Source organism: Terrapene carolina, unplaced genomic scaffold, assembly GCF_002925995.2.
Source record: "Terrapene carolina triunguis isolate 2854851 unplaced genomic scaffold, T_m_triunguis-2.0 Scaffold130, whole genome shotgun sequence".
In the NCBI taxonomy this organism is placed as follows: Eukaryota; Metazoa; Chordata; order Testudines; family Emydidae; genus Terrapene; species Terrapene triunguis.
The window spans coordinates 25,155,418-25,168,480 of NW_020664481.1; the positions used below are offsets into that span (position 1 = coordinate 25,155,418).

Below are 13,063 nucleotides of genomic sequence, written 5' to 3' on the forward strand. Positions count from 1 at the left end.
GAGATGCAGGGGGAGCGCGGGACTGGGGTGAGTGAGTCCGGCCTGGCCCCGAGTGCAGGCAGGACTCCGGCGGTACCTGGAGGGAGAGTAGGGGGGCGGCCCGCGGGGCCAGGCGGCGGCTATTCTCCCCACCTGGGCAGCGGGAGTCGGGAGCAGCCGCTGCTGCAGCTCCCACTGCCGCGGGGGGAGGAAGCGGCCATGGCGCTCGGCGCCTGCGGCTCTGGTGCCCGGGCCCGAACCCCCCAGGCCTGTTGCGGGGACCCAGCAGTTTGCATGCTGTGCCCAGCCCCTGGCCAGTCGCATCTGGACTGGCTGCCCAGCTGGTGCTATCCCGTGGGCGGCCCCGGAGTGGGGGCAGCAGGCCCCAGCCCCCCTGTCCCGCTCGGGTCCTGCAGGGGAACGAACGGGGCTGGGCTGCCGTTGCCTCCGCCCCGGGGCTGCTGCGGGATAGCACCAGCTGGGCAGCCAGCCCAGACGCAACTGGCCAGGGGCTGGGCGCGCGCAGCGTGCACGTTGCTGGGTCCCCGCAACAGGCCCGGGCTCGGGGGGTTCGGGCCCGGGCGCCAAAGCCGCAACCGCTGAGCGCCATGGCCGCTTCCTCTGGCCGCGGCAGTAGGAGCTGCAGCAGCAGCTGCTCCTGAGTCCCGCTGCCCAGGTGGGGAGAACAGCCGCCGCCTGGCCCCGCGGGCCGCCCCCCTACTCTCCTTCCAGGTACCGCCTGACTGAGTCCTGCCTGCGCTCGGGGCCAGGCCGGACTCCCACTCACCCCGGCCCCGCGCTTCCCCTGCATCTCCGGGGCCTCCCTCCAGCGCTTGTGGAGGGAGGAGGAATGGCGTGCTTGGGGAAGAGGCGGGGATTTGGGGAGGGAGCCAATGGGGGAAGGAGGGGGCGGAGTCGGGGCGGGGATGGCGCAAGCCCTTCCGGGCTCCGGAGCCTTTGCTTGTTTGTCTAGTGTCCCAACCTAAGATTGGTTGGGACGTGGGACAAACAAGCAACTATCGGGACAGTCCCGATAAAATCGGGACGTCTGGTCACCCTACTCTAAGGCCTGGTCTACACTGGGGGGGGAGATGGAGCTAAGATACGCAACTTCAGCTACGAGAATAGCATAGCTGAAGTCGACGTATCTTAGGTCGACTTACCTCGTGTCCTCATGGCGCGGGGTTGACTGCCGCCACTCCCCCGTCGACTCCACTTCCGCCTCTCGCCGCGGTGGAGTACAGGAGTCAACGGCAGAGCGATCAGGGATCGATTGATCGCGTCTACACTAGACACGATAAATCGATCCCCACTAGATTGATCACTACCGGCCAATTCGGCGGGTAGTGTAGACGTACCCTAAGTAATCTCGGCACCACTAGATGGGACAGAACACCACACCCAGGAGGTGTGTGAGTTACAGTAACTCAAATGAAATTCTAAAATCAAACTTGCCTGCCAATAGCATGGCTGCTATTTGCAGATCCAACATCTGAAGAGAAAGAGTGGAGATGGGAAGAGAGCTAAAAGAATAAGGTGGAAAGAGGGGCTTGTGCAGTGATGAGCTGCCAAAATCTTAGGAACTGGTTCCCTACCGGTTCTTCGGCAGCACTTCGGCGGTGAGTCCTTCACTCGCTCCGGGTCTTCGGCGACACGTCGGCGGTGGGTCCTTCAGTGCCGCCGAAGATCCAGAGCGAGTGAAAGACCTGCTGCCGAAGTGCCGCCGAAGAACCGGTAGGGAACTGCCTGGTGAGTACAAGCCCCACGTGCCTCCCAAAACAGCCTATTTCCCCCCCATCCGATCCCCACCCACGTCCTGCCCCCGACTGCCCCCCTCAGAATCCGCAACCCATCAACCCCCCCACCCCCGCTCCTTGTCTCCTGACCACCCCCTCCCGAGACCCTCCACCCTAACTGTCCCCCAGGACCCTACCCTCTACCCAACTCGCCCCGCTCCCTGTCCCCTGACTGCCCCAACCCCATCCACCACCACCCCGAGAGACCCCCGGAACTCCCACGCCTACCCAACCCCCCCCCGTCCCCTGATCGCTCCCCCCAGAACCTCCGCCCCCTCCAACCGCTCCCTGCCCCTTATCCAACCCCTCCTCCCAGCCCTGGCCCAGCCCCCTTACCATGCTGCTCAGGGCAGCATGTATGGATGCCGCACGGCCCGCTGGAGCTTGCAGCCCCACCCCCTTACCATGCCGCTCAAAGCGGCAGGAGCTGCAGAGCTGCCCAGGAACGGTCCAGAGCGCTGGCGGCGCGGCACACTGAGGCTTTGCGAGAGGGGGGAAGGCGGGAGAGGGGCCGGGGGAGCCTCCCCAGCCGAGAGCTCAGGTGGGCTGGATGTGGCCCGGAGGCCGGTGTAACGACAGAAAAACCTCCCTCTCCCAATTGCCCAACCCTTTAACAACCGGTTCTAAACCGGCTTCTAAATTTAACAACCGGTTTGCGCAAAATGGTGTGAACCAGCTCCAGCTCACCACTGGGCTTGTGAGACAAACTTCAGCATCAAGGAGTGAAGGGGAAAAACCTTCAGGTAGGGTGACCAGATGTCCCGATTTTATAGGGCAGTCCCGATTTTTGGGTCTTTTTCCTATATAGGCTCCTATTACCCCCCCACCCCCGTCCCGACTTTTCACAGTTGCTGTCTGGTCACCCTACCTTCAGGACAGCAGAAAAAAAGATCAGAGGAATGAAATTTGTTACAGAAAGTGAGGCTCCAAACAAACCTCACTGCGAGGTGGTGCTTAAAGTGGTCTGAGAAAAGTGGGTGGGGTTTATCATAATTTGGGAGCAATAGCTTTGGTAAGACGGTGCTTAAAGTGTACCCCTCAGCCACTCAACCTAATTAAATTTTATTTGCCAGGTTTGCAACCTCTCCAACCTCTAGAGAACTGTTGCCAGGGTGTTGGCAGTTAACTTTCAAGGGGAACTAAAAGTAGATAGATAGATAAACATTAGGAAAGGACAAGCTTGTTTGTATCATTAATGCTATTTATTTTACTTCTTAGGCACAATGACCTTCCATTACGACTGAGGATATTGTACCAAAACAGACTAAGTAAAATCAACTTAAAAATTCTCAACACCACACGCACGAACATTCAGAAACTTCAGTCTGGCCATGTCGGAGCTCAGGTATGTACTGTTGGTGCTATGACATGGATCTCTTAGAATATTTATACTGCTCGTTCTACAGGTGGATCTGAGCAAAATCCAGACACACATCCAGATTTTGGATATGCCATAGTTTAGGAGAGGAGTTTCAGATCTGGGATTTTGATTCAGCCCATGATAGAAAAAAGAGAAAACTGCGTGGCTACAGAAGCTTTTCTATATTTACATTTGCCAGACTTTAAAATGCCTTTGCAGAATCCAGCTCCACTTATCCAAAGTGTTATGTATTTTTTTTTTTTTACAGCAACTGAATTAAAAAGTTGTCTTCTCCTCCTGTCCTTGGAAGACTGTATGAGTGATTGGGGTTGCCAAGAGCCTATTATCAGCGAGTGTGCCCTTAGTCAGATTATGTGTTCCTTTGGGATTTCCCAGTGATGAAAGCTCCCCAACAAATTGCCAAGGAGGAAGTGTTTTTATTTATGATTCTGCTGATAATGAAGTCCATGAACTTGTTGTTTGGCCTATCAATGTCTCTTTTTCAGTTTTGGTCGGTGTATGTTATATGCAGCGCTCAGAACAAGGATGCTGTGCGTCTGACCCTAGAGCAGATTGATGTTGTCAAGAGGATGTGTCAAAGCTATCCAGAACTTGAACTTGTTAATACTTCTCAAGGTGATACTTTTTTATAATGAAAATGTTTCTTTAATGAGATTGCAGGAGGGAATATATGTGAGATGAAGTACTTGGCATATCACACATTGCATATTAAGAATGCTAGTTCTGACATTTATGGTTGTGAAATGATTGTCTGCTGCTCAATGCAGATAGCTCTAAGTCTTTGTCTTCAATTTACTGTGGCGTTTATCTTCCCTTTAAACTCCAGGTATTGCTGATAGTAAAAAAATAGCATGCTTGATTGGAATAGAAGGTGGCCATTCCATTGACAGCAGTCTCGCAACGCTAAGGATGTATTATGACCTGGGTGTTCGGTACATGACTTTAACGCACACCTGCAATACTCCATGGTAACTGATGTGCACTTGTTTCTGTAACGCTTACTTTTCCAGTGCAAATGGATGGCAGTTTTAAGAGGGGCCAAAATTGGTTTGAAAAATGTGGGAAACTGCTATCTGTGACGAATGGTGGAGGAGTTGAAGGGTGACTGGTGTCCTTTGGATAGGTCCGCTTGTTATGTGGTGGGTTGAAGAAGAATCTGTTTGCCACTTGAGATCTCAGTGACATCATGGGATCTATAGTTTGTTGGCAAAATAAATACAGGGAAGTCATCATCTCCATTGCTTTGTGAGAAAACTAGAACAGGATGTAACTGACACGTTTCTCTTCTGGAAGGAATGTTACTGAGACTGGTAAAAAGTTCGTTACAGGCAGGAAAGGCAGTAAGAAAGGGTTTTCTGTGCGATCCAGCTAACTTTGTACATTCCTTTTTGGAGTGGTGAGTGCTGTGTGTGAATTCAGCTCTTGATGGCACTGGAGACTCTCCTCTTTGGCCAGCCTCAAGCACATACCACATGGATAGCTGTGAAGGCTTGTGTACTGCAAGTGGGTGGGCTGGCGCTCGGTTCACACACCTCCATATCACACACCTGTTGCCTCTCCTAACTGCTGGCCAAGCAGACCCCTCTAGTACATACCCAGTGAAGGAAGGATTTGGATCCCAAACTCTCCCTGTAAGAAGCAGATTGATCCATCTCCTAGAAGACTTTGCTGTCATGCCTCCCTCCGCCACACTAGTGGTGATGAGCAATGCTTTTTTAACCCACAGTTATACATCAGCCCTTAAGTCTGCTTAGAGCCCCCTCATCCTGCAGCTTCTTCTAGGGTCAGCCTTAAGTCCTCTGTCCACAAATTGACCAGCAAGGAAAATGTCATTGCCACACTCCTGTCATGGTGTGAGAGGTGTCCACACACTTTCAGTCTTAGGATTCTTTACTGAGGGAACTAATTGTGATGTAGACATCTGGGACTAGGAACTGCACTATGCCAGTTCTTTCCACAAACACCTTCTGAGCAGTAACGTTCTTTGCTGGGTTCAAACCGGTGACCTAAATACCAAAGCCTGCAAATCATATTTCTAATTCCTGAGTCACACAGACCCATATAGGGGCGAAGAACAGCTAACAGTAGAAAATGGCCCTGCATAACGCTGTTCCTTCCTACTGATCTAGTTTTGACAAATTGCCCTCCAGTTTCCTCTGTTTGGCTATTGATGCCAGCCTGAACATCCTGTATCCACTTCTTACAAAGCCATTGTCATATCTTTCTACACTGTCTCCATGGACATAGATTGTCCTTCTGGAATTGCTCCTGAAGACCACCACTTTCTGATTAGTCCTAAAGACCCACCTCTGCTGTAACACCCACAAGAAATAAGTCAACAAAAGCATTCTTTATTATATCATTTAAAAAATAACCTGTGCCCGTGCTGCACTCAGGCCTAAGAATCACCACGTTATTGCACTGCTGTAATTCCTTTTCTTCCTCACCCAAACTGGCCCTGGTCAGATGGCGTGGGTGCAATTTTAAAAGTGAACTTAGTTTTGGTGAAAGATACCAGATTGATAGCCCTGAAGTCTGCTAGTGACCCCTAGAAGTGTTGCAGCATTAGACAGCATGCACTTCCTCAAAGTGCCGCACCCATGTGAACTAGTTCTGACCTGGAGGACTAATATCTAGGAGTGAGATACAAGCATGACTTTGCATGAATGAGAGCTATGCTTATCTGTAAACTCAGCTATATGACTTCAGGGTGAGGGTTTTTTACTGTGTTCGTGTGAAATTTGATTGTTTGGATCTAACCCACTAGAATAATGCAATGGTTTCTTACGTTTTCTTTTTGAAGGGCAGAATCTTCATCAAAGCAAGTACATAACTTTTATCCTAATCTGAATGGTCTGAGTTCATTTGGCAAAGTAAGAATCTCTCCTCAATGGCAACCTAAGCAAACTTTTCTCTCATTAACACCTTCAAAGATTCTGGTCCTTTTTTTAAAGCAGTGTGTCTGAAGAGATTTAATCACTATAAATTGTAGATGGCCTTGGGATGGGGGATTCAGAACTTAATAGTAGAGAGAGAGTAAAATATGTAAAGAGACTGTGACTATATAGTCCTATAAAAAACAACGAGGAGTCTGGTGGCACCTTAAAGACTAACAGATTTATTTGGGCATAAGCTTTTGTAAGTAAAAAACCCACTTCTTCATAAATGCCATATCTGTAATTTTCACTCCATGTATCTGAAGAAGTGGGTTTTGTTACCCACGAAAGCTTATGCCCAAATAAATCTGTTAGTCTTTAAGGTGCCACCGGACTCCTCGTTGTTTTTGTGGATACGGACTAACACGGCTACCCCCGATACATAGTCCTATAGTATGCAATAAAAATTGTATTCTTACTGTATAATTCTATAGACTTTTCCCCATCCTACAGAAAGGATTTCCCTCTATTAAACTGTTTATGTTCCGTCATTCCTCAGCCTTCTCTGTTTGTAGCAATTCAGTAAATGTCTACACAACCTTGTGGGTTTTGTCCCTATCAAATTCTGTATAACTTTCCCAGAATGGGATATTTTGAGGGGCAGAAGGTGGGAGTATTCAGGACTTGAGGTACAGTAATAGGTTGCAGGAATTGATAAATCAAGATTAAGGCTAAGATTGTGTCACCGATATTTTTAGTAAAAGTCTCAGACAGGTCACGGGGAAAAAGGAAAAATTCACGGAAGCCGTGATCGGTCCGTGACTTTTACTAAAAATATCCAGGACAAAATGGGGATCTGCGGGTCCCCCCACTGCCTGAAGCTGGCAGCTGCACAGGGGCTAGGAGCTGCCGGCAGCAGCTGGGAGCTGTGGGGTACCCTGGCTGCCTGCAGCTCTGGGTGTCCCCCTGCTGCCTCCTGTGTCAGCTGGAAGCTGCGGGGTACCCCTGCTGTCCACAGCTCCAGGGGCCCGCGGTGGCTGGGAGCTCAGGGATTCCCTTGCTGCTGCTGGGAGCTGTGGAGTGCCACCGCTGCCTGTGGTGGCCAGGAGCTGTGGCGCTCTGCCATCTGGCACTGGGAACTGCACTATGCCAGTTCTTTCCACAAACACCTTCTGAGCAGTAACGTTCTCTGCTGGGTTCAAACTGGTGACCTAAATACCAAAGCCTGCAAATCATATTTCTAATTCCTGAGTCACACAGACTCTGCAGCTCCCGACCACTGCAGGCTGAAGTCACGGAGGTCGCTGGAAGTCACGGACACTTGTAGAATTTTAATATAAACTATCCCAAATCCTGTGGTTCTTTAACTCAGTTTTTACTCCAACTTCAAATGAAGCTGTGGAAGTTTGCCTGAATAAGAACCTCAGGATTCGACATAATCCATTAAATAGCAGCTATAACATGTTCTTGACATTCCTGTTTCAAAATACTTCATAGCAGTTGTTCCATAGACTCAAGTACTGTTTCTTTAAAGGGTGCCCAGGACAAATGGGCTTCTAGAGCCTGATTGTGTTGCCATTAGAGATGGGCCAGAGAAATTCTAATGTGGATTTTGAACTCCCTTTCCTTCCGCAAAAGAACTTCTGTGGTGGTTGGGTCCATGACTTAATCCAGGCCACCTCTATTCAAAAATATATTTTTAAACCTGAAAGTAGAAGAATGTCGTCAGTGCTGGCTCAGTGCTCACAAAACATAGCACCTAACACAGAAAATGGCAAAACTTGAGAAGCACAAATTTGGTCTGAAAATAGATTTCAGTCTTATTTCCAAGGTATTAACTTCAAAAGTAAATTAAATAAGTTTAAACTCATGACTTTGAGGTTCCCATGCTCCTTTATTTTCAGTTATGTTTAGAAGTTTATCCTGGGAAGCCCTCCTGACCTTTCAAGTGTTCAGATGGCGGGGATGAGCAAACTGGGTTAAATTTTCCTGTCAGAAGTGCATGCAAGTCTGTTGGTTTCCATGAGTGTTGCAAGTGCTTATTTAAGGCACGAGAGACTTAGAATCTGGCAAAATGCAACAAATAATTTGGTAAATTAGTACAATTTCCCCACAGCTGTTTCAGAACACTGAAAACTCAAGGAATAAGAAATTGCAACATTTTGTATTAGCAGCAGTACTTATTAGTGAAGTATACAGTATACAGTGAAGTATCAAGACCTGTATATTTTATATACATGGCTGAGCTTTTAAAAATGTGATAACTGCAGTTAGCATTGAGAAAGAGACCCTGTGATGTGCTAGTGCGTCCCCATTAGAGAAACGATTAGGAAGCCTGTGCTAGCCACAAAAAACCCACTAGTAGAGAGATCCATACCCCCTTCTATGACAGCTGCAGAATGTAAGTATTTAGTCACATACATCTGCTAACCGATCTCCTTTAACAGAACGCAATACTAATACTGCTGTCTGTAAATCTGTGTTAGGAAGTGGTGATGGAGATGAATCGCTTGGGGATGATGATAGATTTATCCCATACATCAGACTCCACAGCAAGAATGGCTCTCCAGATCTCCAGAGCACCAGTCATTTTCAGTCATTCTTCAGCCTTCTTTGTTTGTAACCACTCAAGAAATGTACCTGATGATATTCTTCAGAGTTTGGTGAGTGACTTGAAAAGATTTCACTCCTCTGGCCGGCCCAAAACAATCCTGCACATACAGGATTCAAAGTGTACTTCTCTTCCTGTCATCTCGGAAGTCAGTTCACTCTTAGGCTTGGTCCACACTTACCCCCCAAGTCGAAGTAAGGTATGCAAATTCAGCTACGTGAATAACGTAGCTGAATTCGACATACCTTACTTCGAACTTACCGCGGTTCAGACGCGGTCCACACGCGGCAGGCAGGCTCCCCGTCGACTCCGCGGTACTCCTCTCGTTGAGCTGGAGTACCGCAGTCGACGGGGATCACTTCCTGGTTCGATTTATCGCGTCCAGACCAGACGCGATAAATCGAACTCGGAACTTCGATCCCCAGCCGCCGAACTAGCACGGCAGTGTAGACCAGCCCTTAGTCATAAGCAGATTCTAAGCAATAAGTTAAGCATTTGCTCCTCAGGCTATGGCTTTGGGTTATATTCGGTATGTGACTGCAAAGGTGGAACAATTGCTGGCATGTTGAAAAGAAATGCTTGCAATGAGAGGAGGTTGAATTGGTTTGACATGGTCACTGAAGTAAATGGAGTTATGCTGATTTACACCAGATGAGGATTGCATAAGGGATAGGGAGGCAGCAGATTGTGTTCTCAACTGACCTTCACATGTAGAATGGCATTGACGGGCTGTAGATGGAGCTGCGTTCACATCCCTTGAGGGTGACCATGACACAGGGCCCGTGAATAGCTGCTCACAATACGTCCCTCTATCTTTCAGGAAAGGAACAATGGAATTGTGATGGTGACTTTCTATACAAAGGTGCTGGCCTGTGGAAGAAAGGTGGTGAATGTTGCAACTGTGGCAGGTTTGCATCTAATACACTGCAGTTCTGAAGAATGATTCCTTCTATAAATTTCTCTCGACTCTGAGTGCAAATCTTTGTTGCTGGAACACGCACACATTCGCCCAGCCCCACACTGTGTAAATCACAGCCACTCAGTGACTTGTAACATACATCCCTTTAGAGTGCACATCTAAATCTGGTCGGTTTTAGAGTTTACACTTATTGAGCAATAGTAAGGCACAGGCCTTTAATAAGTAGCTAGAGGAACTGATGGCCCAAAGTGGACCATTAACTAAATCCTAACTGGGTGTTAATCCCCAGGAAAAGGTCTGACCGTAAATAGTTAGTCTGAGAGTAGAAAACCCTCCAGGGGTGTTGGGATATAGGGGTAATGCAATTTCCATTGCTATATACATGGTATTTCTAGAGAATTAATGTCCTGCATGTGAGCCAATCATAAACCTCAAATCACTTTTAATCAGTCTAGTTATTTTATTCTCAAAATGACTAGTACTGCACTGAATACAAATGTCAAGCTAAGCACCAGTAAGTATCAAGGGCCTGTCACATACAGCATTGAATTTTATCCCATGTTCTACACGTATCTTTTGACGTCACATATTTAAAGTGAACTTAGTGCTTTGTCTAAACATTGTGAGACATGTTAACCAAACACCAATATGTCCTGAAATAGATTTTCGTCTTGCCCTGTGCTTTGACATTGTTTTCTTTGTTATTTTCTTCTAGATCATTTTGACCACATAAAGAAAATTGCAGGTTCAAAATCAATAGGAATTGGTGGTGACTACGATGGAGTGGATCAGTGAGTAAAACAATATATAAATTCAGAAATAAAGTGCTCCTCGGATCATGAGGATTTTCTTTCAGTTCTTTTGAAAATGGCAGGCTACGGCTATTGGAGCAGATTGTCGTGCCGTTTCTATTAAACACATTTTGATAAAGCAAGGGCTTGCTTGTTCCCTTCTAGATCAGTGGGAAGATACATTTCATTTGGTGTGGGGTGGAAATGAGTTTGCCAGCACAACAATCCCCCTATTGTCCTCCTCACCTCATAGGTGCCCTCTTTGAGGTCAGGGATTTGCATGTGCCAGCAATGAATGGCAGAAAAGCTACCGGCGCCTCAAACGGTTAGCTCTTCTGTGAGGCCATTTGTACTGTATAACTGTTCCCTCCCCCTCCCCTTCTTAGCAACTCGGGAAGGACCACGTGGCCCTGAGGCTAAAGTAGGGGCATGGCTATGGCTTCCATTGGTTCCAGGGATCTAGGTGTTTGGGGGGGCAACGTTCTGTTCTGTCAGGGAACCCTCCTCCCTTCAAAACAAGCAATCTGATCTCTGCACCCTGGCTCCCCTTGCTCATGCCTGTGATTGCTTCTGGGGTAATGTATGGCCCAGCATAACATATGGACTATAGCATAAGACTAGGCTGCTTGGCATTTGCTTGCCTTTAAGCTTTTCTCCTTTCCTTTTCTATTGACTCTTGACCTTGCGCATCTTTCTTGCTTGTGTCAGAGACACTTGGGCACAAGTCATATCAAATGATGTGGATCACAAAACAAAGTCTGCTCCCACAGGGACTAGCCATTCAGTAATAGGAATCTCCTACACGGCGACAGTTAACAATTGGAGCTTATTGTCTTGTACACATTTTCACTAGGATATTCAATAGAACTGGTGTTGGGGGTTCCTAAAGTGCTGAATGAGCCATGGAGAAAAGGGATGACGCTGCTAGCTTGCTTGACACAGATTTAAAACAATGAGCCCTGCACATAGTCTTTCAAAACAATGCCAAAGGCCCATGAAAGTAAACTCTGGAAGACCAGGTATGCATAGGTTTGGCTGCTTCTTACTTCCAGCTCCCATTGCTGTGACAGGAATTACACAATAGACATCAAATTGCTTATTGCATTCCCTTCAAATGGAGGGTTTCATGTAGCTTTCTTTGCATGTCCAAAACTCCCAGTGAGCTCAAAACTGGGACTTCTCCCAGGACTTTGTCCCCCTAGCTTATTCTGATAAATGACTTAACGTGTATAGTAGAGTAGAAAAAATGGTCAGCAATTGTTCAGGGTATCATATGCGTTCAGACTCTCTTTTGAATAGTATAGAATTTCATAGGTGAGAGTGCACTACAGCCTTCTGTTGCATAGATGTTTTCCTGGCCATCAGAGATGGGGTGTGGGGAATGAGGGGTGTTGTTTTTTTAATACTGCCCATGCTGCCTTAGTGTCTGCACAGAATGTAGCCTTTCTCTAGAATGCACAGTTTAGTCCCACTAAAGGAATGCTTCATGCAGAAAGAACCTTGTTTGGTATGGCTCTGGGGCTCAACCGCTCTCCCAATTAAGTCAGTTGGACTTTTGATTTTGACTAAATTGGGAGAAGGTTGAGTCCTCTGGTGACCTGTTTGTCAACTGGACCCTTGCCACAATCATTTAAAAACCCCTCTCTCCATTATTCATCCAGAAGTATGGGTTATATGGTATGTCATTCTGTGGTTGTTGTTGTTGTTGTTAACAGATTCCCTGAAGGATTGGAAGATGTTTCGAAATACCCTGCATTGATTGAGGAACTTCTGAGAAGAGGTTGGACTGAAAGCGAACTGACAGGGGTTTTAAGAGAAAACTTCCTCCGGGTTTTCAAGGAGGTGGAAAAAGTAAGATTAAAAGCAGTTGCAAAATTATGTTGACAAACACTGAATTTCTGGTTGCTGCCAAGGGGGAAAAGAGACTGTAGTTCTCAAAGCCCCGCTTTTTTTGCTGTGCAGGATGGATGTGAAAAACAGGGGAGGGAGTTAATGCAAAGATTTAAAATGGCTCTTGGGAAGCAAAGATTAGAAAAGAGGTCAGACTAGATGATCATAATGGTCCCTTCTGACCTTAAAGTCTAAGGGGAAGAGTGTGGATGGGACAATATAGAGCCAGTTTCTTTTTAAAGAGGACTCCAGTAACTGCCACTGTTCTTTAATTTTAAATTAAATTACTTCTCAGTTTGCCAGCTACAAATATACCAGGACTGGAACTATCACTTGAGTTCTAAAAATGTCAGTGTCTTATGCTGAATTTTACATGTGCAGCCAGCTGCCTGACATTGTGATGTGACTGAAGTGTTCATGACACCTAATCCATCTTTCACTGACTTAATATAATTCAAAAAGGTGAAAAATTGTTAGAGACGTTTAAGTCTTTGTATTAAGACTGTTAGCTGACTATGGTGGAGATACTAATTGACTCAGTTCAGTTGGAGATTTCCAGTGGAGATATCCACCGCAGGCATGGACCAAAAGATTTACCTGCTGAACAGCTAGATGTGTGACGCTTTGCCAGGATGTGTGCCATAGCAGACTCTGGGAAATCTTTTGTATTGAAGAAACTCATGAGAGCACAAAAGATTAGATTAAGATAACAAAGTTGCTTTCCTCATCCTGAATGTATTTTGCAGTACAGTTTAAGAATGGTTCACTTGAATTAACAAAGTTCTATTATAAAACTCTCAATAAATGTATTACAAATCTC

The 13,063-nt window shown here is 46.9% G+C and overlaps 1 protein-coding gene across 5 annotated transcripts in view; it reads left to right on the top strand.

The window, feature by feature from the left end:
• The window catches only part of LOC112120378 (dipeptidase 2-like), a 48,102-nt gene that overhangs the window by 20,219 nt on the left and 14,820 nt on the right, over positions 1-13,063 (top strand). For all 5 annotated transcript variants that reach the window (XM_026652780.1, XM_026652784.1, XM_026652778.1 and 2 more), the window contains 8 exons: positions 2,994-3,120; positions 3,642-3,771; positions 3,983-4,124; positions 5,960-6,029; positions 8,519-8,695; positions 9,464-9,551; positions 10,278-10,353; positions 12,069-12,204. In XM_026652780.1, the coding sequence (XP_026508565.1) occupies positions 2,994-3,120; positions 3,642-3,771; positions 3,983-4,124; positions 5,960-6,029; positions 8,519-8,695; positions 9,464-9,551; positions 10,278-10,353; positions 12,069-12,204 (946 nt within the window). The remainder of the gene's footprint in view (positions 1-2,993; positions 3,121-3,641; positions 3,772-3,982; positions 4,125-5,959; positions 6,030-8,518; positions 8,696-9,463; positions 9,552-10,277; positions 10,354-12,068; positions 12,205-13,063) is intronic.